Consider the following 26,412-nt stretch of genomic DNA (forward strand, 5'->3'; position numbering starts at 1 on the left):
CACAATTCCAAGCGTAAATAATTGCAATTTCCAAACTGCTTTGTAAATAACGAAATGCAAAAATATTAAAGTCAAAGTTTTATGCAATCAAAAAATCACACTGGGGTGTGCCAAACTTCTCAAGATGCTGGAAGGGCTTGTGGTGGACTGCAGAGCAGTGGCTCCCTCACATGCTAGCTGTGTGACCCTGGGAGAGTCACTGACACTTCAGAATTCTGACCCATGCCCAGGCGAGGGTTCAGACCCTTCTGTCTCGGAGGCGAGGGTCTACAGGGGCAGAATGAGGCAATCTTAGACCTGTAGTAGCTGGGCTAACTTGTCACTTGTTTGTACTGACTGGGTGTTGGGAATCAGTGGGAATGGCAGAGATAAAAAAAAAAAAATCCTGACCTTTTGTTTTAGAATCACTTCTATGCCTTAGTTTCAAGGCAGAAGCGCAGTAAGGGCTAGGCAGTGGGTTTAAGTGACTTGCTCAGGGTCATACACAGTCAGGAATTCGAACCCAGGACTCCCGTCTCCAGGTAGGGCTCTCAATCTACTGAGCCACCTAGCTGTACCCTCTTTACTTTACTATAGAGGGAGTAAACCCTTTCTCCTCTCTCTCTCTTCCCCATTCTTTCAATCCACCCCACGCCCGCTTCCCCCCACTTCCCCCTCCTACCTTTCTTCCTCCGCCTTCCTCGGCCCTCTCCTCTATTCTCACGCCGGCTCCTTTAAGAAAATCAATATTCAACTCTCGTGCGCTCTCGTGCACTCTCGCGAGATCTTCTTCCCGGAAGCGGCGGCGTCGGTGCCGCGTGTGAGTATCCGGAGGTGCTGGGAAACTTTACGGCCCGGGACAAGCAGGTCAGGGTCGGGGAGAGGAGGGGCTCCGGGCTACGATTCTACTTTGGGGGCGGAGGGTGAGGCAGGCCAGGTCGGGGGAGGGGATGGGGTTCACTTTCCCTAACAGAGCGGGAAACTGAGGCCCCAGAGGGGGCACGTATGCGACCCCAAGCTCTCGGTGAAGGCCTGAGAACAGGAGGAGGCGGAGGCGAGCGGGAGGAGGATCACCGAAGGCGTTGGGTCGGGGAGGGCCCAGGAAGCGCCCTTTATCCTGATCCTACCATTCTCTTCTCTTCTTTAGGGCTCTGCGGACCATGGAGTACTTGAAGGGCCCAGCTGTGAGCAGCCAAGGCTGCGTGTAAGTTACGGGAAGTCTGTTTCACCGCGTCAATTTCACTGCCTGTTTCCACTGTCAATTTCATCGCGTCAGTTTCACCTGTCAAAAGGCTAATCAGGAGAGGGCTGGAAGGAGCCGGTATCTCAGAGTAGCTCCCTGGGGATATGTAGGCTTTGACAGTCCTCGAAGTTTTGGCATTTCTGAGACTTTCGTGGTACCAAACTATTTACAAATAATCTCGAGTCTTGCCTTTGGGAGAGATGAGCCTGGGGGCCATCTGGATCTACTTGAGATTACTTTGGTGGGATGCTCAGTTTAGATTTTTTAGAGAGCCCTTAAAAGTGTTGGATAGCGAGAATTGCGGAGTTTGACTTTTTTTATTTTTAAATCTTTGCCTTCCGTTGTAGAGTCGATACTATGTATTGATTCCAAGGCAGAAGAGCAATAAGGGCTAGGAAGTGAGGGTTAAGTGACTTCCCCAGGGCCACGGAGTTTGGAAGTGAATAGGCTAGATTTGAACTCAGAGCCTTCCATCCCTGGGCCTGGCACTCTATCCACTGAGCCCCTTCCCTGGCCCCCATGCAGATAGATACTTTTGACTATTGAAAAAGAGACTACAACAGAAAAAATTAGGATGAGAACACAGAAATTAGAAATGTAGAGATTAGTTTATTAAATAATTTAACAGAAAACAAACCAATATTATGCCCCTGTCTGGTACTTAAGCTTGGAGTTAGCCCTGAATTTGCCATTATTATGCTGACATGCCTTTGGAAAATTAAGAATGTTTGTACCTTAGTTTTTCAATCTTCAAACTATTTCAGTGGCCTAAGATATGACTTTACCTATCTCTTAACTATTCCATTCAGTAAATGTTTATTAAGCATCGACTGTGTGCCAGGCTCTGTGCTAAAGACAGTTCAGGAACTCCCATTCCAATGAGGGGCACAACATCAGATGAATAGATATACAAAGCAAGCTGTCTAGGACAAGTGGAATTGCTTACATTGTCTGTCTAAAATCTTTTTCTTCTCTGAGTGCTTTTTTTTTGCTGTTGAACTGTAAAATGAAATGACTTCTTAGGGGAAATGTCCCAGACTGATTGCAGTTATTCTCATTCAGGGCCAATATAGAATGAAAGCATCATTTTCAAAAGCAATTTCTTGACGATGAGTTAATATCCGAAAGAGAGTCATAGTGCAAATTGAGCCCCTCGGAAGATATATTATCACCGTTCTATTTGAGAGATTTGTTATTTGCTTAATTTTGTTTCATTTACTTCAGCCTGTGCTGCGAGTGTGGTGTCCCCATCCCCCCTAATCCAGCCAACATGTGCGTGGCCTGTTTGCGGACACAAGTGGACATCAGTGAGGGGATCCCCAAGCAAGTCTCCATTCACTTCTGCAAACAGTGTGAAAGGTACGATATTGCAACTTACTTAATATTCAGATTTTCATCCAGGGTGAAAGAAGCCTTAAGTTTTGGGGCAGATACTTGGGAATTCCAAATTTTACAGTGTACTTATCTAGTTTTTTAAGAAATAAATTAAGGTCATTATGAAGGTGTTTTTTTTCTTGATTTAAGCTAATAGAGTTGATCGAGAGTAGATAAGGACAGAATAGTGAGAGGAACAATTTAGTTATTACCACTAGTGACTTTTTTTCTTTGTTTAATTGATGTAAGTAAAATGAAAATAATCAGCACTTTTAGTTGGGACAGTCGAAATTTGTATCAAGTTGTGGAGGTGTTCAGTACTTAAAAAATATTTAACTTTTCTTACCATATTCAATAATACACATTTATTAAGTACCTACTATAAGGACATCTTGATGGCACAGTGGATAGAGTGCCAGCCCTAGAGTCAGGAACATTCATCCCTCTGAATTCAAATCTGGCTTCCAATGCTTACTAGCTGTGTGATCCTGGGCAAGTCACTTAACTTGGCTTGCCTTAGTTTCCTCCTCTGTTAAATGAATCAGATGGAAATGGCAAACCACTCCAGTATCTTTGCCAAGAAAATATCAGATGCGGTCAGGAAGACTGAACTACATCAGCAAAAGTATCCTCTGTGCTAAGCGCTGGGAATACAAATACAAAAAAGGCAGCTCCAGCCTTCATGGAGCTTTTAATCTAATGGGGAAAGACAGTATATCAAAGGAAAGCTTGAGGGTGGGTGTGGGGGTAGGAAGGGGAAAGTTTTGGCTGAGGGGCAAGTACTGAAGCCCAAGAATTCTAAATGAGGGCAGGGTGGGAAGTGAGATGTCTCAGAGATAGTTGTTCTCCTTAAGTGGAGATTGAATTCAGGCTCTACCTCCCCCCCCCCCCCCCCATTCAGAAGGTACTGATGAAGTGTGAGTACCAGGACTAATTGGATCTTGCAGGATTCTGAGATTTCCCAGTGATGAGTCCCCCATGAGTGTACAGTCTCTGAGAGCCAACAGATACCCCTGTGACTGGCTTTGGTGACATTGATATACAGGGGTCAAACCTTGCCTATGATCTGGCAAGGCTTTGAGTGTGTCCTCAGTGATCCGTCAGTGGCCTGGGAATCAACGTTTAGCTGGAGTATTTCGCCTAAAGCCAAGAGGAGCTGCAATCAGCTTCAGTGGTGACAGTACTCCCATGATAAAAAGCACATCTTTGAGAAAAGGGTTTGTTCCTCAGCTTTCAGAATGGCTGTCATTGTAACAAGAGTTATTTTATTGTAATCTTTAATTCATCTTTTCTGTAATGAAAACTTAATTTTCTTTCTTTTCTTAGTCTGTTCACTACCTTCTGTCTCTAACTGAGCCATTTCCCCCATCCCCTCAAAAAAAAAAAAAAAGCCCTCAATCCATAGCTGCAGAGTCCAGTGGGACAACCCCCCTTTAAGCCCATTATATCTCTGGCAGGAGGTGAGTTTTGGTTTACTGTTATGTTGATCAGAATTCTAGTCTTTCAAAGGTGTTTGTTGTTCTTTGTCTACTAACTTTGATCTTTCTCATTTCTCTCAGAAATCGTCCATTTTATCATTTCTTAATGACAAGAATATTCCATACTTTTCACACACTGTGCTTTCTTTAGCTGTTTCCTAATAGGACACATCCTTGGTTTCAGTTTTTGGCGAGCTCAAGAAGAGCAGCTGTAAAGATATTTGTACATAGATCCTTTTCCTGTTAGCAGTCACACAGCTGATCTTTACCTATAGATCTGTCAGCCAGTCATTCAGTGTGTCTACATTTGTATCCAGCGTTAATCTTGGCTGATGGAGGGTAACACCTGCTGGTTCATGGGTAGCATGGCCTGGAATCAAAACTTCTTTTCTTTCACGGTCTATCTTTGGCTGCTCCTTGGAGGTCAGTCACTCAACCCTGCTCTTTGTTGGGGACAGTATCGTGAACTAGTTGGTATCTCCAGCTTCTTAAATAGCAAAATAAAGATTTGTTACTGGGACATTTTGCTTCCCTGTCTTGCCTATCTTCACTTGGATGAGGAGAGAGAACCAAGAGCTGGAATCCCACTGAGGGAGTTTGGGACTAGTGGGTCTGGCTTCAGGGTGTGATTCTGGATCTGAGTGGGTACTTTCTTCGTTTCCTGGGGGACCTGGTCTTTTTCTTAAGGCTATGGGTTGAGTGGTTTCATCTGAATGGTGGTTCTGACTGGGAAGCCAGACCATTGAGGACAAAGGACCGTCTTCTCTTCTCTTTGACAGTGCTCAGAAAAGTCTGTCCCTTGTCATTGTAGTTGACTCACTGCTGCCCCAGCATTGGAGAGGATGGGCAGGTTTTCTGCTAGGACCTTGTGTGGCTCCTTGAGAGATTTGCCTTCATCATTACTGTCTTAATGTCTGACTAAAAAGAAATGGTTTTAATTTGTTAAATTTGTAAAATTGGCATCACAGGAAATATAACCCTGTTCATGAAATTAAAATTAAGTTCTGTGAAAGTATTGTTTTTAGTGAAATAACTATTGCAGGATGGTGAGTGGATATGGGAGTGGGGGAGTCAGAGAACTCTATCAGAGTCTCACTGAGTCAGGGTCAAAGACTCATTGATTCTCCCAGGGCTCTGATTCCTAGTCTGCAAAATGAGGGAGGGCCCAGGCGTCTTTCAGTGTTCTCTCCTGGCCTACGATGGTGTGGCTCAACTCTTGTTAAATAATGAAAATGACCTTTGGTGGGTTTCCTCATTATCAGAGGGCAGTCAGGATTAATTAACAAGGACAGAAAAGCCTCGTAGGCATTTGTCCTAATTTGTGGGTGCTCTCTATGATGTTTGCATAGCAGGTGAACAGTGTAAGTATTTTTCAAGAGAACAAATGATTTTCTCCTTACATATAAACAGTTGGTGTATCAATTAGAGATCATTCTTATCTGTTCACTAAGGGAAAATTCTCTGAGGATGACTACTCAGGAACACCTTACTTCATGAGCCTAAAGGAAGTTGTGATTTTAAAATAAAGTGCAACTATTTGTGTTACATATTTATTTGAGGTAGCTCAAATTGTTCTCCCTTAAGATGACATTTTACATCATGGCACTTTAGATATTCTATATATGTGATCTATATAAATTGAATATAAATCACGAGATTCTATAATACTAAAAAAGTTTTTGAAACTCCTTTGTTTTCTTACTCTGGTCGGCAATTTTGTGAATCAGTTATCCTGGGAAATAGAAATTGTTTGAAATGTTCCAGCTAATTGTCCTGAGGATAACCTGTCTGCTCATGCGGAGTTCATGATTTCTTCTTTTTTTTTTTCTTTGAAGGTATCTTCAGCCTCCAGGGACATGGGTACAATGTGCCTTAGAGTCTAGGGAACTTCTTACTTTGTGTTTGAAAAAAATCAAGGCCTCTTTAAGTAAGGTAAGCCAATTACCTACTACAACTGGGTGTAAAGATGAGGCCTTGGAAGGCTGTTCATAGCGGGGAATAAACTAGAATAAAAAGGAGGCATTTTAAGATTCAAGAATAATGCACAGGTCTAAATTTCTGATTTGTTGGGAGTGTTTTTGGCGGTGGGGTCCTTTGCAAAGCATTTGAAATGGTACAAAAGGAAAAACAGAATGTCATTTAAAATTTTATTATCCTAGCAAACAGCTTGTGTTTGACTCGTGTGTCTTTAAACTTATGTCATTCAACTCACTCTTTACACGAGTTAGTTCCAGATGTTTTATTCAATTACTGTTTAGAATCTAGTCTTCTATATTAAAGTTTATAGTTCGAACACTTAGCAGTAATGCCCAGAGAGCCTTTTGGCTGAAAATGTGGCATTAGGAGTGTTTGTTGGTAACGTAGGACGCTCATCCTGTAATAAAGTGAGTTTGATGAAGGGTGGTAGCATTCAATGACCTTTCGACCTCACCTGGCACCTTTGGCCTCAGTGCATTCTGCAGAGTAGCTCATATGGATATCTTATATTATGTTTAATCAGATTTTACAGGTTTGCTCTTTTCCAGCAGAGCTGAATTTATAAAGACTCTCTTAGGTTAAAAGAAATTCAGGTCGCGGAGGGCTGGGCTACGGATTAGCAAGCTTAATTTTGAGTATTTGCACCTATTAAGCTTTTATCCACCTTTTCCTATTTATGAGGCTGTTCTTTTTCATGGACATTTTTAAGAAGGAAAATTAGCTTTCTGTTGAAAGTCTTTACAATTTATCATGGATGGAAATCGCTTCTTCCATAGCAGCCCTATTCCAGTGGGAGTGGTGGGAGGAGGCAAGTTTGGATTTGCAAAGGCCCCTGGAGAAGAGCCCAAGCCCTGGTGGCTTCTCCCATGATGGAAGGCTTCCATTGTGGTTCCAGTGGCAGGTTGTCTGCTCCCTGGAGGGCATCCTGGCCAAGTGTGGGGAGACCCATAACCAGAAGGCTGGCTGTTAAAGCAATACAGTTTGACCTTGGAAGCAGGTCAAAAACAATTCCATATATCGGCAGCCCCCTGGGAAAAAGGGGGGCAAAAGGGCTAAAACAGTTAAATTGGGGTAAACTGAGGCACAAAGTTCTGAGCACAATCAGCTTATTAGCCAAGACTGAATTTACCGGTGAATAGGACCTCATCTTCTCCAGCTAAGCTAAGACTCCGAAATAGGGAACCCAGACCAAAAACAGGACTCCATAGGTGGGGAACAAGTTATCGTTGGTCAAAAGAGCTGACATCATGAGTGACCAATGCAGTGAGACTGGTTGTAGGGCTGAGGTCGGTGGACAATGTGAATGCCTGGGAATTGGGAAGGAGGGCTTGTCCCAGCTGCTTCCTTCCATCCTGGGACCACTGGCGAGGAGAGAGAGAGTGGACCAGGTTTCGTGGGATGATAAGCCAGTCCTGAAAGCAGGGGCTCTAGACAGACTCCCCGGTGTCCACTGGCGTCCTTCAAGGGAATCACATTGCCATGACACAAGACTAGAGAACTGGCCTTCTAAACGAATTGCTGAACTGAGTGCAGAGATGAAAACGTGTGACTCAGGAGGTTATAGGACAAAATCAAGCGAAAAAAGACAGAACCAACTGGTTAGAGGACTCGAGGGTATCATTTCCCTAGTGACCAATAGCCAGATGCCCAGGAGTCCTTTAAAAGATGGGCGACTTGCAGCTCTCCTCAGAAATTGGGAAACAGGAGCTGCGAGAGCTCAGGGTTTTATCCCAGCAGCTTCCCTCCTGCTGGGCTCCTGGTGCTCACAGACATGAAGACAGCTGGGGCGGTCATTGCAGCACGGGCACCAATACCTGTGGCAGAGAAGAGGTATAGAGACGCCCACCTAGGTCAGCAGGGAACTGCGTCCTTTTTAGTTTTAAACCCTCACCTTCTGTCTTAGACTTGATACTCAGTACTGGTCTCAAGGCAGTAAGAGCTGGACAGTGGGGGTGAAGTGACTCACCCAGGGTCACCTGGCTACAGATTTGAACTGAGGACCTTCTGTCTCCAGGTGTGGTCCTTCATCCACTGGGCCTCCTAACCACCACCTGGGGAAAAAGTATTTTTAAAAGCCTCCTATGCTGCTGAAGGCCTTATAATGATCCCATTTGGTCCTCACAGTGACTTCTTGAAGTAGGTGCTGTTGTTATTCCATTTTCTATTTGGTAAAACTGAGGCTTTAAAAAAAAAAGATTAGTGACTTATCCAGGATCACACTTAAGTATCTGAGAATGGATTTGAACTTGAGTCTTCCTGACTAGTTATCCCAACCTACAAGTAATTTCATTTCATAAAGCAGTAAACACACAAAGAGTTTTTGGAGAGGTTGGCATGAGAGCTTTCAAGCCAAGGACATTTGAGGATGGATTGGAGGGAAGCTGTTAGGTTTGGGCAGCCCTGGAAATGTGGACTGATCATTTGAGATCTTACATAGATGAAGCCACTGAAGATGTGTAAAATTCAGATAAAGGCAAGGGGCTAGACTGACACTTTAATTCATCGAAGTCTGAGAGCCGCACATTTGTCAGGAAGAACTGCCTCATCCACAGAAGATCGGCACAGGGATGTTTGGCTTTGTGTCCCTTTTGTTTTTTTTAAACAGAAATGGTAAGTGCTGGACACTGCCACAAATCAGGATTTCCCCACCATGTCATAGCTCCATCAGGAAGCAGAGCTGAAAATGGTGAATAAAGCCTCTTGACTTACTGTGACCTGAATGTCTTGTGAGGGTGTGAAGGGCCCAGACCTTATCAGGAGTGTCGTGCCAGAAGCCCAGAGAATCGGAAATGTGGATGGAAAACACTTGCAGTAGGGCAGTAGGTTGTTGCTGGCCTGCTTTCTTATTTACTTATTTTTTTTTTTAAACCCTTACCTCCTGTCTTGGAGTTAATACTGTGTATTGGCTCCAAGGCAGAAGAGTGGTCAGGGCTAGGCAATGGGGGTCAAGTGACTTGCCCAGGGTCACACAGCTGAGAGGTGTCTGAGGCTGGATTTGAACCTAGGACCTCCCGTCTCTAGGCCTGGCTCTCAAACCATTCCTTATTTACTTATGGATTTGTTTCCTTTTCACCATATTTCTGCAAGCCTGTGATATCAGGTCACTTTTCATACTGCCCTTTACTGAAAAGACTTTCCTTGGGATCGAAGTGTCTTAGAACAAACCTCTCAGAATGTGTAGCCTAGTAAGTGGTCTCCCTTCAGCATGCCATTGCTCAGAATGCCTCTGGAGTTTGGTTAGGCTCCCTTAATGAGTAAATGGGGGCATGAACTGGTCAGTCAATTGTTGCTGCTTCTCCTTGGATGACTCCTTATACAATGGGGCAAAGTAGGGCTTCCGAAGATGGTTTGTCCTCGAGGAGGGGGGGAGCGCTCTCCCAGGACCCCTGGCTCCATCACAGCATAGCTGAGGAGCTCCCTCTTGGAGGGGCCTCACCTTTTGCCAGCTAATGAGTAGATGACTTCAGCCCCAGTAGCCTGGGCACTTGGGGAGCCTTTCCTTGTATCCTCAGGCCTGGCGCCCAGCCAGTGGGGGCTTTCTTGTCTTTTCATGGTGCGCTCTCCACTATCTGCCATCAGCAGAGTATAAGCTCCGGGTGTCGGGCTTGTTCCAGCTCGTGCTATCTTGCCACTTGATGGCCAAACCTCCAATTGCATTGGCAGTGGGAACTTCTAGGGATGAAACTCCCTCTGCCAATGATGCAGGGAAGCCCCTACCCTCCCAATGGGAACCTGAGATGCTTTCCTTGGCACAGGGACTGCTTGGCATCCTAGCCAGAGGCCATCCTGCCCACAGGGTCAGTGGCTGGTCCCCAGGGCTGGCTTTGGAATGGGCAAATGGTGCTCTCGGGGCCTTCCTTCTCACCTCCTCTCTGGTAGGAGCCACGGAAAAGTGTCAGCCTTGGCTATCTGAGCCCAGCTGGTCTGGGTCTGTGCTGGATACTCAGGAAACCCTTAGCTCAGCCCAGGAAACGTGCCTGCCCTTTAGGGGCTCAGAACAAACATGGCCAAGCTCTCCAAGAAGGAAGAAGTAAGGCCAGGGTGATCTCAGGCTTATATCCCATTCCTTGGACGGTGAGAACATGCCAAGGGAGAAGTTGCCTTTTTCTTCCCCTTGGTAAGTGCTCCTCATTATGGTCTGGATCGAGTCTGTTGTGTTAACAAGGGATTTTTGCCAATGGATCCTGGCTGCCTCGCTGGTTCTGCTGCAATGTCCAGGGGCCCAAGGCCTCCAGGCGGACCCGTGGCCTTTTAAATTCTTGGAGCTTCTTGTGGGATCTGGGCATTATTGAGCTTGGCCCAGGGGGATGGGGAAGCTGCTCACATTTTTTTATTTGTCCCGTTGAAGGTGCGACTGATAGAAGCAGGCTTTGTCTGGACCGAACCTCACTCCAAGCGGCTTAAGGTTAAGCTGACCATCCAGAAAGAGGTAAGTTAGGCAAGTCCTTGGCATTGAATGTGGTTCAGAGAGATCGATGCAGAGGTTTTTTTTCTTTCCCATTGAGACAATGCTAATTCCTTCATTATTAATCTTCTTGTTTTGGGGTCACCCATATGTCTGGCTGGTTCTTAGGGGAAGCAGACACAGGAACGTGTGTACTGGCCAGAATGGAGGCTTAGATAAGCTTCTGAGGGTTTTTCTAACTAAAATAAAAACATCGGCTCAGCTCAGGGATCCTTCCTTTTTCTTTTGAAGATTGCTCTTCCCACCTTCTCCATTTGAAAGCTGAATTATATATAGCTCATCCTTCTTCAAAGAATATATTCCCAAGTGAAACTACTTTAATTTAAGAATTTTTGATAGCCTTTGAAATGTTAATGTGTAAGACATCCTGCGGCTTAATCACTATATCTTTTTGCCTTTTTGATCATATAATCTACCATTTTCTACATATAGGATGTTAAATCTGGGTAGTTTATCCTTAATTAATATTAAATACATTCCGAAGGTACTTAAGTGAACAGATTTTCAGTTAATGAAATGATGAGCTAGCAAGGGTTTGGTGTGTTTCAGGCATTAATTGCAATGTAATGTTGGATCATGGAGCCACAGGGAAGGAGGCTTTAGGCTCTGAACCAGAGGTGGCCCACCTTGGAGATAAATGGGTGAAAAGCTGCTTTTCTTGCCATAGGTGATGAATGGTGCCATTCTTCAACAAGTGTTTATAGTAGAGTATGTGGTTCACTCCCAGATGTGTGATGCTTGCCATAGGGTGGAGGCCAAGGACTTCTGGAAAGCTGTGGTGCAAGTCAGGCAAAAGGTAAAAGGTCGTAAGGTGGGGGTAGCCAGGTGGCTCAATAGAGAGAAAACCAGACCTGGAGACAGGAAGTCCAGGTTCAAATGTGGCCTCAGATACTTCTTAGCAGTGTGACCCTGGGCAAGTCACTTAACCCCCATTGCCTAACCCTTATAGCTCTTCTTTCTTGGAACCAATGCATAGTATTGATTCTAAGACAGAAGGTAAGGGTTAAAAAAAAAAATCTCAGACCATAATATGGTGGGATGAGGGAGGTGTGCATTTCAGTGATCATCTGTTAGCTTGTCTCTGGCTGGGCCCTTTTTCCCTTGAAGATGTACCACAGGTGACTCCAGGGCCTGTTACACTCTTTTGAGACTTAAGGACTGAGATGTTTGTATTTTGTTCAGAGCTCATATCTGCAGAGATGTCTGCAATATCGTTTTTTGGTGATCATATTATGTTAACATGCAATTGATTGGTTTTTTTTCCTGCTTTTTGATCTTTAAAGTTTGTTTTGAGTTTAATCACCTCGCCTTCTTTTTGGATCTAAATTTAGACGTCACACAAAAAAACATTCTACTATCTGGAGCAGCTGATCTTGAAACATCGAGCGCATCAGAACACACTTCGGATCAAGGAGATTCACGGTGAGTCAGAGATTAGCCTGAATCTGGGAAATTTAAATGAAATTTGAACTTTCACCCCAGATTCATATTTCAAAGCTGACTTTTCCCTTACAATGTAGACTTTGTTCCCTCCATTTGTAAATTTGTAAAGGAAAAGACCTCTCGAGGGAGAAAGATCTGCCTTCTTGCTTTGTTCTGGACACCCCAGAGCATTTTCATGAACCCATCAGTGCACAAGTCTAAACAAACAAAGGACTTGTGATTGCCTCTAGTTAGAATAGGCGGGAATCCCTTGGACTTGTCTGAGGTGATTTATTTACTAGATGTTTTTTAAAAGTCATTTAAAAGAAATAATAAGCAATACAATGCAAAGGCTAATTTTCCAGGCTTTGTTTATTAAAAAAATTTTTTTATAACCTATTCCTTCTGTCTTAGGATTGATACCAAGTATTGATTCTAAGGCAGAAGAGAAGTAAGGGCTAGGCAATGGGGATTAAGTGACTTTCTCAGGGTCACCCAGCTAGGAAGTGTCTGAGGCCAGAATTGAACCCAAGATTTCCTGACTCCAGGCCTGGTGCTCCTAGAGCTGCCCCATAAATGTGTTTTCTTCTGTATTGAGGGTAAGACATTAAAAGATACCATTTAGATTTTTCATGTGACTTCATCAATGCCCATTTGGGGCTTTCTCAGTCATAGTTCTATATTACAAGTGCATAGTGCTTGCTGGAGCTGCTGCCTTCTTTGTTTGCTTTAAAGACGTGAATAGAAGGAGCACATTCAGAGTAGTGATGGTGAACTTGCAGGCCCCAAAAATGACAGACAGGGAAACTGAGGCTTAAGTGGCCAAGGGACTTTGGCAGTCAAGGGAGTTTGAGGTGGCTTCAGCCAGGGCCTTCCCTTACTGCCCCTTGCAGATAGGCCTGTTAACACTCAGTGCTGAGGGAACCCACAGGCCATTATATACAGACTGTTCTAGCCCATTTAGCAAGGGATTCATTGAGGGCCTCCAGTGTCTAGCAGACTTCTCTTGGGATGGGTCTTGTGTCCAGCAGGTGGAGGGAGGAGCATTTAGCTGTCTTTTCTAGATGTGTGAAGGCCAAGAAGGCCCTGCTATCTTCTGGGGCATCCTGGGCTTACTTGTGGGCAGAGCCCTTGGTGGAGTGTTAGTACAGCTTCCATGGCAGCCTTGTCCTTGAGAAAATAGGTTTTTGTCCTCTAAACTGGAATAGGGTTGGATAATGCAGAGGGGAATTGGCCTTTGGAGACTTGGGTTCAGTTCTGTTTTATGGACTTACTAGAAGAGTGACCCTGCACAAGTCACCCACCTCTTTTCTTCCTCTACTCATCTGTAAAATGGGAATGATGAGACTCCCTGGTCACAAGGCTGTTGTGAGCAGAATCTATGGACCCTTCATTTGTTCTGTAATTCAGAGGGCTTCTCCCCTGGGTTGTCTGTTGACGTGTTCACTGGTATTTTCATAGCAGCCTTCCTTTTACTTTAAGATGGCCTGGATTTCTATTATGCCCAGAAGCAGCACGCCCAGAAGATGGTGGACTTTCTCCAGTGCACAGTCCCTTCCAGGTAGGTGCCGGTGGCGGGGAGAACAATGGTGGAGGAGAACCTCCAGTCTGAAGTGCCCCTTGTTGAGGTGTCCCCAGGAGATGTGGGGACCAGCACAGGCAGGGAACGGCCTCAGCAAGGGCCGGGCAAGCCTAACCAGTGCAGCCAGCAAAGACCAGTAGAGGGCATTCAGGACTGGGTGATTCTCTGGGACTCTGGGGTGTGAGCCAAGGGTGGGAGCTGGTGAGGGGCTCAGCTGGGTCTACTAGCCCAAGATCTGGGCTGGAAAATAGCCAAGCAGAAGGGTGGAGAAGCCAGGCAGGGCCGGCCCAGAAAGGTGGGCAGTTTAACAGCGTTCCTTACCTGCTTTCCTGGGCCAGATTCCTAGCTGAGCCCTGGGTGTGGCGGAAACAGGGCCACCATGGACTGTAGGGAGTGGTGGGAGCAGAGGAGCGGTGCAGGCAGGTCTGCCCAGGGGTGGAAAGGAAGGAGAGGGCCATCAGGGAGGCCCGGGAAAGCCCCTGAAGGATTCTGGAGAAGGGGTTGCCGGTGTTCCCTCCGGTTCAGCGTTGCCCTGGACAAGCTCGACGGTCATCTCCATGCTGGTGACCTCCCAGAGGTGCGCGAGCCCCAGCCCTGCTGCCCAGCCACTCTGGGCGCCCCGGATCTGGGATGTGGATTCACTTCCTGTTCCTGGTCAGGACCTTCCACTTCTCTCCCCTGCTCGCTTCATCTGCCTAACCCCGCCTGCTTCCGGCCCGCCCACCTGCCCCGCCCCTACTTCCGGCCCCTCCCCCACCTGCCCCGCCCCTATGTCTGGCCCCTCCTCACCCGCCCCGCCTCTCCTGCTAGTGGTCCTCAGTCAGGCCCTTACACTGCTGTCCAGGTAAAGCACAAGTGTGTTTTACACACGTGTGCATATATGTGCTCTCACACCCATGCACATGTACTTACATATACACGCAGTGATCCCGTAAAGCACAGGCCTGTCTGCCTCACCCACCACGCCTCCGCTGTTCTTTCTGGGATTTCCCCGCCCTCTTTGTGGCCTTGAAGGCTCTTCACAGCTCCACTGACTTAATGCTCCGCCGGCCTCTCGTACCCGGATCCTGCCGCCCTGGTGACCCTGCTGCCCCCCAGCTTTCTCCAAGCTGGCCGCTTTTGAGCTGGGCCCATGCCGTCCGCCTTCTTTTCGTCCTCCCCCTTTTCTCCTTTTCTCCCCTCCCCCCTCCTTGGCCCCGCCCCCGCCCGGAGGCCTGTCGGGCCGCTCTCTCAGGCCTTCTTCCGGCCCAGGAGTCCCATTCCTGCGGCAGGACCCTGAAATCCTTCGTTTCTGGGGCTGGGGCTGACGCGCTGACCCGACCCCGGACTAGGCGAGCGCTCCCTCCCGGGCGCCTAGGGTGTGAGATGGACCTCCTGATCTCTCGTTTTCAGATCGAAGGCTTCGCAGAGGCTGATCTCTCACGACATCCACAGCAACACGTACAATTACAAGAGCACGTTCTCCGTGGAAATCGTGCCCATCTGCAAGGTGAGGCGGATCCCGAGCGAAGGGCTGTAAGAGGGCACCGAGCCGCCTTGACACTGGCCCAGGGAGCGCCCAGGGCGGGCCTGGCGGCGGGGAAGTTTCCCTTTAGGCTTTGGACAAGACTAGGAAGAAGAAGAATAGCGTCCAGGCAGGCCTCAGTTGGCCAAAGCTGCACTTGTGCACTCTGTGTTTTAAGGAGGAAGACTGACAAGTGGAGGGACTGCTGGGGGTCTCAGGGCTCCCCAGGGTCTGAGGCAGGATTTGAACTCGCCTTCCTCCTGGGTCCAGCCTGAGGGCAGTTTTTTGGCTGCTGTAAGCTCCCTGGGGGTGGGCCTGGCTTGGAATTTAATTTTCATCCGCCAGTCCTGGTGTCTGGCCTGGTGCTTTGCCAAAGAAGGCAGCCGGTGTCTGGCCTGGTGCTTTGCCAAAGAAGGCAGCCCTGCTTTTTCCTCCGGCGCCTTAGACTTCGCCATCTCTGCCCTTCAGGCCCTGGCACGAGCTCGGCCTGTGGGTCTGGCTCTTTGGAGCCCCAGGACAGCCTTTGGGCACTTTGGGGCCCCGGACTCTCCTCTGACCCATCACGGGGCTCTTCTGGGTAGCTCAGAGGGCTTTGCTCGTGACCGGCAGCACAGTCGTGCGGTGACTAGATAGTGGGACTTGACCTGGGAGGACCTGAAATCAAATCCTGCCTCAGAAGCGTCATTTCCTGGATGACCCTGGGCGAGTCACTTCACTTCTGTCGGCCTCTGTTTTCTCATCTGTAAAATGGGAACATAAGAGCACCCGTTTCACAGGGATGTTGGGAGTGGGTTAGCCCGAGTGAAACGCTTTGGGAGCCTTAAGGCGGCAGAAGGGGCTCCTTCGTGGGAAGGCTGCATGTGTGTGGCACGTCTCGGGGACTCCCTTCTGACTGGGACCTCGTGGTGGGTCTTGAGAAGTCGGTGGGGGGGAGCGTTTCTGTCCCGACTCGCCGCTCTGGGTCGGGGGTGGAGAATTGGGCTCACCCGGGCCTCTTTCTGGTTCTGCTCAGGACAATGTGGTGTGTCTGCCCCCCAAGCTGGCCCAGAGCCTCGGCAACATGAGCCAGATCTGCGTCTGCATCCGCGTCACCAGCGCCATCCACCTCATCGACCCGAGCACGCTGCAGAGTGAGCGCGGCCTGCGGACTGGGTGCGGGGGGGAGGGGGGGGCGGAAGCGGCGTCTCCTTGGCCAGTGCCGCGCCCTTGAAGGCTGGGAAACCTGGTTTGTAAAATCAGGAAGAACAAGCCCCCGGCAGAGCCGGCACCGAACTGGGCCGAAGGCGGCGGAGGACCGGCCCCTCCGGGCCATTGGATCACGTTTCTGGGCACGATGCCTGCTTATTCCCCAGAACGTTTTCTCGTGGAGACGTTCCATTCCGTCCACCTTCACTGGAATGGGATCGTGTTTGCCCTTTAGTTTGGGCTCCTTCACGGAAGGGCTCCTCGCCCCGCTGCAGCGTATCTACACGCGCCCGGCGCCCGGCCCGGCGCGGCACACGCTCGGCGGATTGTGGCCCGCCGAGGGGAAGCTCCCGGCTAGGTTCTGGAGCAGCGATCCACAAAGGCAGCTTTTAAAGTTCCTTTTGGCCCGCTTTGATGTTCAGATTGTTAGTTTTGTGTTTAGAAGCTCAGCTTGGAATTCTTCTGAACCCCGAGTGGTGGAGGATACCCGAGGAGGAGTGGGGTGTCCCTGGGGGCGCCCTCCCCTCCCCTCCCCCCTCACGGCCGCCTCGTTCTCCTCCGCAGTCGCCGAGATCGACGGCAGCACGTACTGGCGCTACCCGTTCAGCAGCTTGTGCCACCCCCGGCAGCTGGAGGAGTTCATCGTCATGGAGTGCAGCGTCGTCCACAAGCAGAAGGCCGTGGCGGGGGCCGGCACGAGGTCCAACAAAGTAAGTTCCTCCTTCCGGGAGCGGCTCCCCAGAGTCGGGCCGTCAAAGGGCCGCGGCCTGGCGGGAGCTTTTTAAGAGAATCTGTCCTCAGACAGGGTCGGGCTGTGTCTACACCTTCCCTGCTAGTCTGTCCACCCCGAGGTGAGGCCCCTCCAAGCGAGACCCCAGACCCGGATGAGGGCCTGCCATGGCCCAGAGTGCCCAGGCTGGCAGCAGGGCCCGAGCGCCAGCATCTCTCCGGCCCAGCTCGGGATCCTCTGGAGGGGCTGCTCGGCAGGGACCCCACGCAGGGCCGCAGGACGTCGCTGCTCCGGGCCTCCCCCCTCCTCCCTCCTGGCGCTCGGCCCGGGCCTGCTGCTCGCCGTTTCTTCCTGCCCTCCCAGCGTGGAGCTCCAGCAGCCCTGGCTCATGGGCCTGAAGCAGGTCAGTCAGTCAGTCAGTGAGCGGTCACGAGCTCCCTGCGGTGGGCCGGGCCCCGGCCAAGAAAGGCAGACGAGGCTGCGAGATTTAGGAAGGTCGAGGAAGCTCCCTGTGTGCACGGGGGCAGGCGAGGTTCGGTTTTGATTTTGAATCCTTCGCTTCCCCCTGAGAAGCAGCGCTGTGTGTCGCTTCCAAGACAGAAGGGCCTGAAGGGTGTCACATGAATCCTGTATTATAAGGGCGAGGCAGGGGGTGCTCAGGGTCACCAGCGAGGACGTGTCTGAGGCTGGATTTGAACTCAGGACCTCCCGTCTCCAGGCCTGGCTCTATCCCCCGAGCTGCTTGGCTTCCCAAACTAGGTTTTACAGCGCCCAGGAGAGATGTTCTCTGCCTGGACCTTGGGACGGCGGCTGAGCTCTTGGGGCTTAGAGGCCCGGGTGCCGGGGTGGGCAGTGCCCACGCTCTGCTGACCAGAGGCCGGGCATTCTGTGGGGCAGGCCTTGTGGGGAAGGCGGGCGTAGCTGTAGGCCCTCCGCACGGCGCTTCCATCGGCAAATGAAACATTCTCTCCTTTGGGAGAAAGTCAGGATCGCCCGACCGCTGACCCGGCTGTCTTTCCTCCCTTCAGCACCTGCTCGGTGAGGCCTGGGTCCAGAAAACCTCGGAGATGAACACGGACCATCAGTATTTCTGCCGGACGCACTTGGGCCACCTCCTGAGCCCTGGAGACCTGGTGCTGGGGTGCGTGTCTCGGGGTCTCTGCAGGCTAGCATTCTCAGTGCCAGCGTGCCCTGGCCCCTCCAGGAGAGCAGAGTGACCTAGGCTCAGAGGGGGGAGTTGTGGCTCTAATCTCTCCTGGTCCTTGTTGGGCGAGAGACCACAGATGGGCTGCTTGACCACCTAGCCTCAGTTTCCCCCATCTGTAGAACTGAGCTGTGACTACTCCCAGGAACAATTCACGGGAGAATAAATGGAAAATTCTCTTGGATCTGAAAGTCAGTCGAAGGGAAGAAGCCTAGATAGACCCTATTTCCTGTGAAAAGGAGGTGGAATGGCCCCCGTTGTTCTCCCCCTAAGAAGGGTCAGAGGGGGTGGTTTAGCTCCCCTGAATTGGAGGGGCCCATGGAGGGAGAGGGGGGCCAGCAGCCTCAGGAGCCCCGAGGGGGGGGAAGGTCAGAGACAACAGGCCGCCGAACTTAAGGATAAATGGGGCGTGTGCGCTTCTGATGATTCCGTCTAAAAGTGGGCGAGGGGGGAGTTAATGCCATCCTCACCCCGGTGAGGGGTCCAGCTGCTGGTTCTGCTTGTATGAGCCAGGACCAACCCAAGCGGTCTTTAAGACCCAGCAAGAGGGCCTCCCCGGCCTTCTGTCCCCATTGCCGCTGCCTCTCGTGTTTTTATCGAATAGGTGCTTGAGTTAGAGAGAGGCCACGTTTGTCTTCTCGCCTGGCGTCTAGACGTGCTCACAACCCCTTCGGATAACCCAGAAACCAGGCGACCCTCCGCTGTGGAAGGAAGAAGATTCTCCTCATTCCGGGTTTCATTTTCTCATTTCAGCTTCGACTTGGCCAATTGCAACCTGAATGACGAGCACGCCAACAAAATGAGCAGCCAGCACGTCCCCGATGTGGTAGGTGCCCGGCCCCGCCTCAGCTTTCTTCTTTATTTAAGGGGCGAGCCAGCGCCCCGGGCACGGCGGGAAAGGACGCGGGCATCCACCGTTCCCAGAGGAGGCAGACGCCGGCGGGACAGAGTTTTGGTTCCTTTTGGCATCCCTGGTTTTTCCTAAAAATGCCTTCACTTCTCTCAAACAAATAAAACACTCGTTGGCTGCCTCACAGCACAATCGAGGGTGGGCTGAGGAGGCCTTTTCTGGACTCTCCCCGGAACCTCGTAAGAACAACGGGGGGAGCACGCGAGGAGAATCGCCGGTTCTTGGGGAAGGGAGGAGGCGTGTTGGGGATCGAGGGGGCTGTCCGTAGGGTGCCCCGAGGCCGAGTCTGGGGGGGATCTGGGGAAAGCAGCAAGTGCAGAGGGACGGAAGCTCGCCAAAGCTCGCCGTGCTCCGGGCATCACTGAGGAGCTGGGACGGGTTATGGGAATGGGGAGGAACAGACCGGGTTCTGCCAGGCGGACGGAAGCTAAGATTAGAGCCGCTGCTGCCCCTGCCTTTGGGCTAGCGAGGACTTGGCTGGGCTGTCCTGGGGGCCATCCTGGAGGCCATCCTGGAGGCGTGACACCGCGCTTCTTCCCTCACGTCTAGGTGTTAATTAAGAAGAGTTACGACCGTGCCAAGCGCCAGCGGCGCAGGAACTGGAAGCTCAAGGAGCTGGACAGGGACCGAGAGACCATGGACACAGATGACGAGAGGTGTGCGGGGGTCGGCTTTGAGGGGTCCCTGGAGGTGGTGGGTGGTCGGGCGCCTGAAGGAGCTCTGGCAGCTCTGAAACTGGTTGTGTTACCTCGTTTGACCCCCAGGCCAGGAAAGGAGAGGGTCGCCGCGGCATCCCCTCGCCTTTCTTCTCTGGCCTGGCTTCTGGGGGGGGGCTCGAGTTTGGGGCAGCAGCCTTTGTTTCGTGTCGGAGATGAGGAAAGGGGCAGGAGGAGGTGGGGGGCGCCGCTCGTCTCCCAGGGCTGTGCGGCCTTGGGGTTCCCAGACAGGCTCCTTCCTTGGGTGGGGAGACGGTCGGCGCTCCCAGCCCGCCTGAGCCCAGACTCCCTCTCGATGGTGCCGAGACCCAACCTGTATGTGGGTCGGAGAGCTTAGAGAGGAGGAACAGGGAACTGCACACAGGCTGAGCACAGACCGGGAGGAGCTTCGTTGGGGAGACCTTGGACAAGATGGCGCCGGGGCTCCCCCATGGGCAGGATGGGGCTCTGTGGGAAACGCTTCCTCTCACACAGAGCACAGACGCTGCTTAGCAGTCGGCAGACTGGCCTGCAGTTGTTGCTCCGAGCCTTGCTGGGTTGGAGGCCAGGCTCGGCCTGCTGCCACCGAGAGATCCCTGCACACTCCTTAGTGGATGGAGCAGAAGTGAGGCGGGAGAGGTGGAGGACAGGTCGGGAAGAGGCCTGCGGGGGGAGAGCAGGCCGGGAGATCCCTCACGCGGAAGGCGTTCTGAGAGTCATTCTCAGCCTCTCCTGGCCTGGTTGTTGGAATGACAGAAATGGCGTCTTGACCATTTCACAAATGAAGTTAGGAAACATCTGAGATGAGCTAATGGGTCGCCCTGAGAGCTGTGGCTGAGGCAGCGTTTTCTCCCGAGGATGGCGCCAGGCGGGCAGCAGATCTCCTGGATGAGTCTCTGGCATCAGCGCTTTGTTTCTTGGGTGGGAAGTTTTCCTTGTTGGTGTTGACCTTAATATGAGTGAGGAGGCGTTTCCCCACCTCCTTGAGCCTCTTTAGCTTTCTGGCTTGCTTCATCTGAAAGAGGAAGCTCTTTCCTAAGCTGCCTTTTTAAAATATGGATAAAATGGGAAAAACCATTTTGGAGCTGAGGACCACCCATTAGATAAATGGAAAAGGGGAGGGAGTTGAAATCCAAAGTGCTCTTGTTCTAGTCAGTGCGTTACTCTCCCTCCTCAGGTAGGCTTTAGGTCGTGGGTCCCCCTTTTATGCCTCAGAGCGTGGAGGGTAACTTGGGGTTCTTGAAGGCCAGGCCTCCAGGACACAAGCCTCAGTGAGTCTGGCCAGGCTCAACAAGCCCAGAAGGTGGGCCTGATAGAAGATGGTCTTTGGAAGATCAGCCTTGCCAAGTTGAGGAAAGACTGGCCACTGCGGGGTGGGATTTTTTTGTGTGTTCTGGGCCCTGACGCGTTGTGAAGAACATCTCCCGAGTCACGGAGGGGGCCTTGGCCTCCCCCCACTCCAGTGAAACCCCGGATGATGCTGTCCCTCTTGGGGCCAGACGTCTTTCTGGGCTTGAAAATGGCTCTTGGTGAATCTTACACTTGGGCAGAAGTCAGTATTTCAGTTCAGGAGTTGGAATCATTATTTTGCCCAGGAAACAAGCATTTCTTCTGTGCTGTTGTAGGTGCTGGAGCCCATGCAGGGTACAGGAGGTGGGAGGGACGTGGAGGCCTGGAGATGACCAGTGAGGGAGAGGCAAACTCTCTGGGGTGGAGAGGGGAGGAGCAGGGGATGGTGGAGGACCTGGAGGTGGGTTGGTTTGAGGCGGGCTTCCAGGAGGAGGGAGCCCCTGGTCCTAGACCTTGAATGTTAGAACAGAGGTCAGCAGGAGGGAATTTGGGGGTGGAGCGGTAGAGAGTATCCTAGAAATGGGGAATAGCCTGAGGTCGAGAGTGGGGAGCTGAGACTGGGGAGGGGGAGGTTTGGAGTTGGTTTGTGGCAGCCCTTGAAGACCAGGCCCAGAGGTTGGGATGGATCTGGTATGTGATGGGAAGTCGGGGAGTTCCGACCCCAGAGGGGGCAGATAGCTCTTCACTTTGTCGGGCTTCCATCTACGATCTTCCTTGTTTCCAGTTCCACTGATGGGACGGGTCACGTCAGCTTTCAACATCAAGTGGGTCCCGAGTGAGCAGGGGGCCGGGGGCGACTTTGACCTTCCCAAAAGGAGGGGAAATGAGTAAATCTGTGTTTTCAAAACTTTCCCCCCAGCTCCTGCTCGGGGATCTTTTTTATGTCCTCAAACGTATTCATCTTATGGTCTTCCTTGCTGAAAGCCTCGAAAGTAATTTGGATTAGCCGAGATTTGGCTTTATTATTACTATTGATAGAAGGAATGAAAAACCTAAAATGAGGATTTTAAAAGTAGCTTTGATGGATTTGTTCTCTTTAGTGTATAATAAAAAAGGGAAGCCCCCACGAACAATAAGTCAGAAATTAAGATACTGTCTTAAGTGGAGAGAAAGAATTAACTTTGCCGAGAGTTCACGCATTTGAACTCCCAAGTATTTTCATCTCCAAGCTTTATGTGGTCTAATAAAGGTTGACAGTAAGAAGAATGAAAGTACTTGGAATATGAATAGTGTGGGCCTAATTTATTATTTTCACTTTGAAAAGTAGAAAAATGGGATAGAGTTTTAACAAGTCCTAATTCATTTAGAAGTGGGAGATAACGCTTCTGCCTGTAAGATGTGTTCATGTTAAAAAACAGGCCATTCAAAATTAATTAGCCATTTTAAGGAGGAAATAATTAAATAGTATAATAGAAACAAGACTCAGTTTGACATAGCCATGATTTTCTGTCTGGCTACTCCCTCCACCCACATAGCCTGCAGCCTCTCTGCCCCTGAGGGGGCTGTTCTTTATGATTAATGGGGGAAAAGGACTCGTTATTGGGTGGCTAATAAGCAGCCCCGCAGTAATCCTCTTCAGACCTAGTTGGGTTGATCTTCAGGTGGCCATTCAGTGTCTTTCCAGTGTGACAGCTTCTCCCAGAAGTTACCTTCCAGGCCTGCTTCGCACATGTTTGGATCCTATCCGAACATGTATGTTCACATCTATGCTTGAAGCAGAAAGAAAGGAGAATTGGCCAGTTTCCCCCAAATATCCAGTTTACTCTATTGGCTATTTTGGATTAACTAATTAACAATGCCTCATTACAGATGAAATCTCCAGCTGTCACATCCACCAGAGTGGGAGAGCACAGAACCCTTTACTGATAGACAGGAGCTTCTTCCATTGATGAACAAGGCCAGAGCTTTCTAAGACATTGAAAGAGATGGGCCGGGGGCTAAAAGGGGATTAAACTCTATTGCAATAGTCTGCTCCGTGTGGATGCTCACAATAGCCAGATGGAGGCTCCTTTTAGTACATGGGTCATAGCATTCGAATCGTTCCTACTTCAGAGCTGTCCCTCCCAGCCAGAATCAGGGCCAGAGTGTTGGTGTGAGTTTTCATTACTCTGCGCTCAGGAGTGCTGGAGAGAGAGAGAGAGAGAGAGAGAGAGAGAGCCCCACTGGGCGTCTGCTCTTGTTTCAGTTCAGGAGGCAAAGAGGGTTCGAGGATGTCAGATGAGGCCAGTCTTTAGCCTCCAGTTGAACAGCCATATGGACAGAAGAACAGTCCTGAGGACAGTGAAGAGATCAAAAGGCATTTTGTAACTCAGATAGCTCTAACCTGTGTGAATAGTCAGGCACCACCACGTAGTGGATTTAGGATGTCTCCTCCTTGAATGAATATTCATTGTCTAAGTCAGTGATTCCCAAAGTTGGCGCCACCGCCCCCTGGTGGGTGCCACAGCAATCCAGGGGGGGCGGTGATGGCCACAGGTGCATTTATCTTTCCTATTAATTGCTATTAAAATTAAAAAAAAATTAATTTCCAGGGGGCTAAGTAGTATTTTTTCTGTAAAGGGGGCGGTAGGCCAAAACAGTTTGGGAACCACTCGTCTAAATGAATAGTAAGAAATTATAAAGGGATTATGTTGTCCATGTTTTATAAACTGTTTCAGTTTAACATGAAAAAGGAAAATATTTTTATGTGTATATTTGCTGTGCCATGGTAGTTAATATGCAGTGTTGAAGGCAGAAGCTCCTGTGCACGCTCACGTTCTCTCTCTCTCTCTCATGCTTCTCTCTTGCTTTTCTCTTGCTTTCTCACTCTCTGAGTCTCTCTCTTTCTCTTCTCTCTCTCTCTCTTGCTCTTCTTCCCCCCTCTTGCTCTTCTTTCTCCCTTCTCTTTCTCCCTTCTCTTCTCTTTCTCTTTCCTTCTCTCTGTCTCTTTCTTTCTCCCTTTCTCTCTCCCTTGCCTTCTGTCTTGGAATCAATATTATGTATTGGTTCCAAGGCAGAAAAGCCCCTAGGCAGTGGGGGTTGGGTGACTTGCCCAGGGTCACACAGCTAATCATACCTGTCCTGTCCCATCACCTGCTTCCAAACTTCAGATGCCAGGGCCACCTCATGTCACAATCACTAGCGTTTGCCTATTGATTTGAGCTTTGGGAAGCGCTTTGTGTTTATTATTTCATTTTATCCATACCACCATCCTGGGAGGAAGGAGCTATTATTCCTGTTTTATAGATAAGATAATGAGACATCAGCCTGGGACATGGGCAGCAGAATGTGCCATTAAGGAATAATGGATTTGCCTTTCTTTTTCCCTTGACCGTCTGACTCTTTTCCCACACATTTATTGGTCATTTGGAGGTGGAAGTAAAATGTGGTCCTTTATTAACTTCTACATTCAACCTTGAAGTCTTAGAATGTCTTTTCCTGAGATTTCCCTGGTGCACAGCTCTTGGGCTCAGAGTGCCGGCTGCCTCTGTGTGCAGAATAACTGGCTTTGGGCTGAAGTTGGATGGCTCTGTTAATCTGTGCAAATCTCCATCTCTAGGCAATACCAGGACTTTCTGGAAGATCTGGAAGAAGATGAGGCCATCAGGAAGAATGTCAATATTTACAAAGGTGAGAATTGAAGTCTGTCAGAGAGTTCTGTTGTTTGTAACTGGAGGGTTTGAGCCTTGCTGATGACCAGACCTTCCTTCACTTTTTTATGCGTTTTTAGTTGTCTAGCATTTATTTTTCCCCCCTTTCCCTCCTGCCCCTTTCTGGGAAAGGCCTATAAAGTTGTATTATAGTCAGGCAGAACAAATTTCCATCTTCTCCAAGGACCAAAAGAATGTGTCTTGGGCTGCAGCAGGCCTCTGTTGGGGCTTCCATCATTGGTCCTCTGGAGTGATGGTTGGTCCTGATGTTGGTCAAAGCTCTGAGTCTCAGGACGTTCCTCACGATGGTGTGAATGTTACCACACATGACGTTCTCCTTGGGCTGTTCTGCCTCTGACTCAGTTCGTTGTCTTCCTCGGTTTCCCTGAGACCATCTTCTCTGTCATTTCTGACGGTATTCCATCCCATTCATCCATCTTCCTTTACTCAGTCCTTCCCCACCTGAGCAGCACCCCGGGACCTGGACCTTTTAAATCTGGTTCCTCTGAGGTGTTTCTAGTTAGTTTTTGCTCTCCGTAAGTGTGTTTGGAGAGCAGGAAGATTCTGTGAAGGCCGGCTTTGTACACTGGGGTGCCCCCTTGAGTCCTTGATGGCTGTCAATGCCAGTGGTGGCAGTCCCATGGCCCTGGGTTCTTTGGCTGACCGTGGCCATGGGGGGAGTGGGGAGGTGCTCCGGCCTTCCGCTCCTAAGACATCATGGGGTTGGGCAGCTGGCCTGCTCTCCAGCATAGATGTTTGTCTGAAGCTTGTATGTTGGGACTCCCCTAATAGTGTGTGGAGTCGGGGTAGTAACTATCCCCTCTCTCCTCCCTCTCCTCCTTGTCTCTGCCCTTCCATCTCTCAGCCTCGACCATCCCCGTGGAGAGCGACACAGATGATGAAGGGGCCCCCCGGATTAGCCTGGCCGAGATGCTGGAAGACCTTCACATTGCTGAAGATGCCACTGGTGGAGAAGGAGCAGCGATGATGGCCTGATGATGCCGCCCAGGTCCTAGACTCAGTTTCCTTATCTGGAAAATGAGAGCTTAGATTAGGAGGTCTCTGAGATCCTTCCTGCTCTGAAATTGTTTCTAGAAAATATTAGGCCATTGAAAAGGGAAAGGTTTGAAGCTGAAATAAATCCGAGTAGAATTGAGTGCTTACTCGTGTGCCATAAATGAAATAAAATGAATGATGGATTTAAATTTTTGGGGAAAAGTTTCTATTTGGACACAAAAAAATTCTAAAAACATCTTCGGGAAAATAGCTCTATGTCTGTTACACTGTTCACATTTCCTAGTTTTTACCTGTGAGCTTATTTTATCTTGGTGACTTCCAGTCTTTGTGGCATTTGCCAGGATTGCCTCCCCCTGGCCTTCCTGACACCCCCCCCCCCCCCACTGGCATCTCGTGGTCTTCCATCTGTTCTTCCTCCCTTCTAATTCCTTTTTTCCCCAAACCATTACTTTATACTGTGTATTAGTTCCAAGGCTAACTGGTAAGGGCTAGCATTGGGGGTTAAGTGGCTTGCCCAGGATTGCAGCCAGATTTGAACCCAGAACCTCCCATCTCTAGGTGTGGTTCTATCCACTGAGCCACCTGGCTGTTTCCATTCCCATCCAATTTTTTACTCCTATTCTTTGGAATTCCTCATTGGTTTGGTGTTGCATCCTGCTCACACCACA

At 49.7% G+C, this 26,412-nt stretch overlaps 1 protein-coding gene across 1 annotated transcript; it reads left to right on the forward strand.

The window, feature by feature from the left end:
• Positions 1-789: 789 nt before the first annotated feature.
• Positions 790-25,932, forward strand: NMD3 (NMD3 ribosome export adaptor). Its single transcript, XM_044667708.1, has 16 exons — positions 790-846; positions 1,127-1,183; positions 2,447-2,581; positions 5,910-6,006; positions 10,400-10,480; positions 11,184-11,312; positions 11,848-11,938; positions 13,421-13,499; positions 14,913-15,009; positions 16,037-16,154; positions 16,774-16,919; positions 17,968-18,080; positions 18,897-18,969; positions 19,603-19,709; positions 24,637-24,707; positions 25,593-25,932. Exons 2-16 carry the CDS (start codon positions 1,140-1,142, stop codon positions 25,721-25,723), a joined length of 1,512 nt encoding a protein of 503 aa, XP_044523643.1. The 5' UTR covers positions 790-846; positions 1,127-1,139; the 3' UTR covers positions 25,724-25,932.
• Positions 25,933-26,412: the final 480 nt, after the last annotated feature.

Source organism: Gracilinanus agilis, chromosome 3 (genome assembly GCF_016433145.1).
Source record: "Gracilinanus agilis isolate LMUSP501 chromosome 3, AgileGrace, whole genome shotgun sequence".
NCBI lineage: Eukaryota > Metazoa > Chordata > Mammalia > Didelphimorphia > Didelphidae > Gracilinanus > Gracilinanus agilis.

Excerpts from the sequence above, each read along its gene's own strand:
- NMD3 (XM_044667708.1), top strand. The coding sequence starts at position 1,140 with ATGGAGTACTTGAAGGGCCCAGCTGTGAGCAGCCAAGGCTGCGT. Across the intron at positions 1,184-2,446 it reads GTGAGCAGCCAAGGCTGCGT|CCTGTGCTGCGAGTGTGGTG; the intron begins GTAAGTTACGGG and ends CATTTACTTCAG. Across the intron at positions 11,313-11,847 it reads TGGTGCAAGTCAGGCAAAAG|ACGTCACACAAAAAAACATT; the intron begins GTAAAAGGTCGT and ends ATCTAAATTTAG.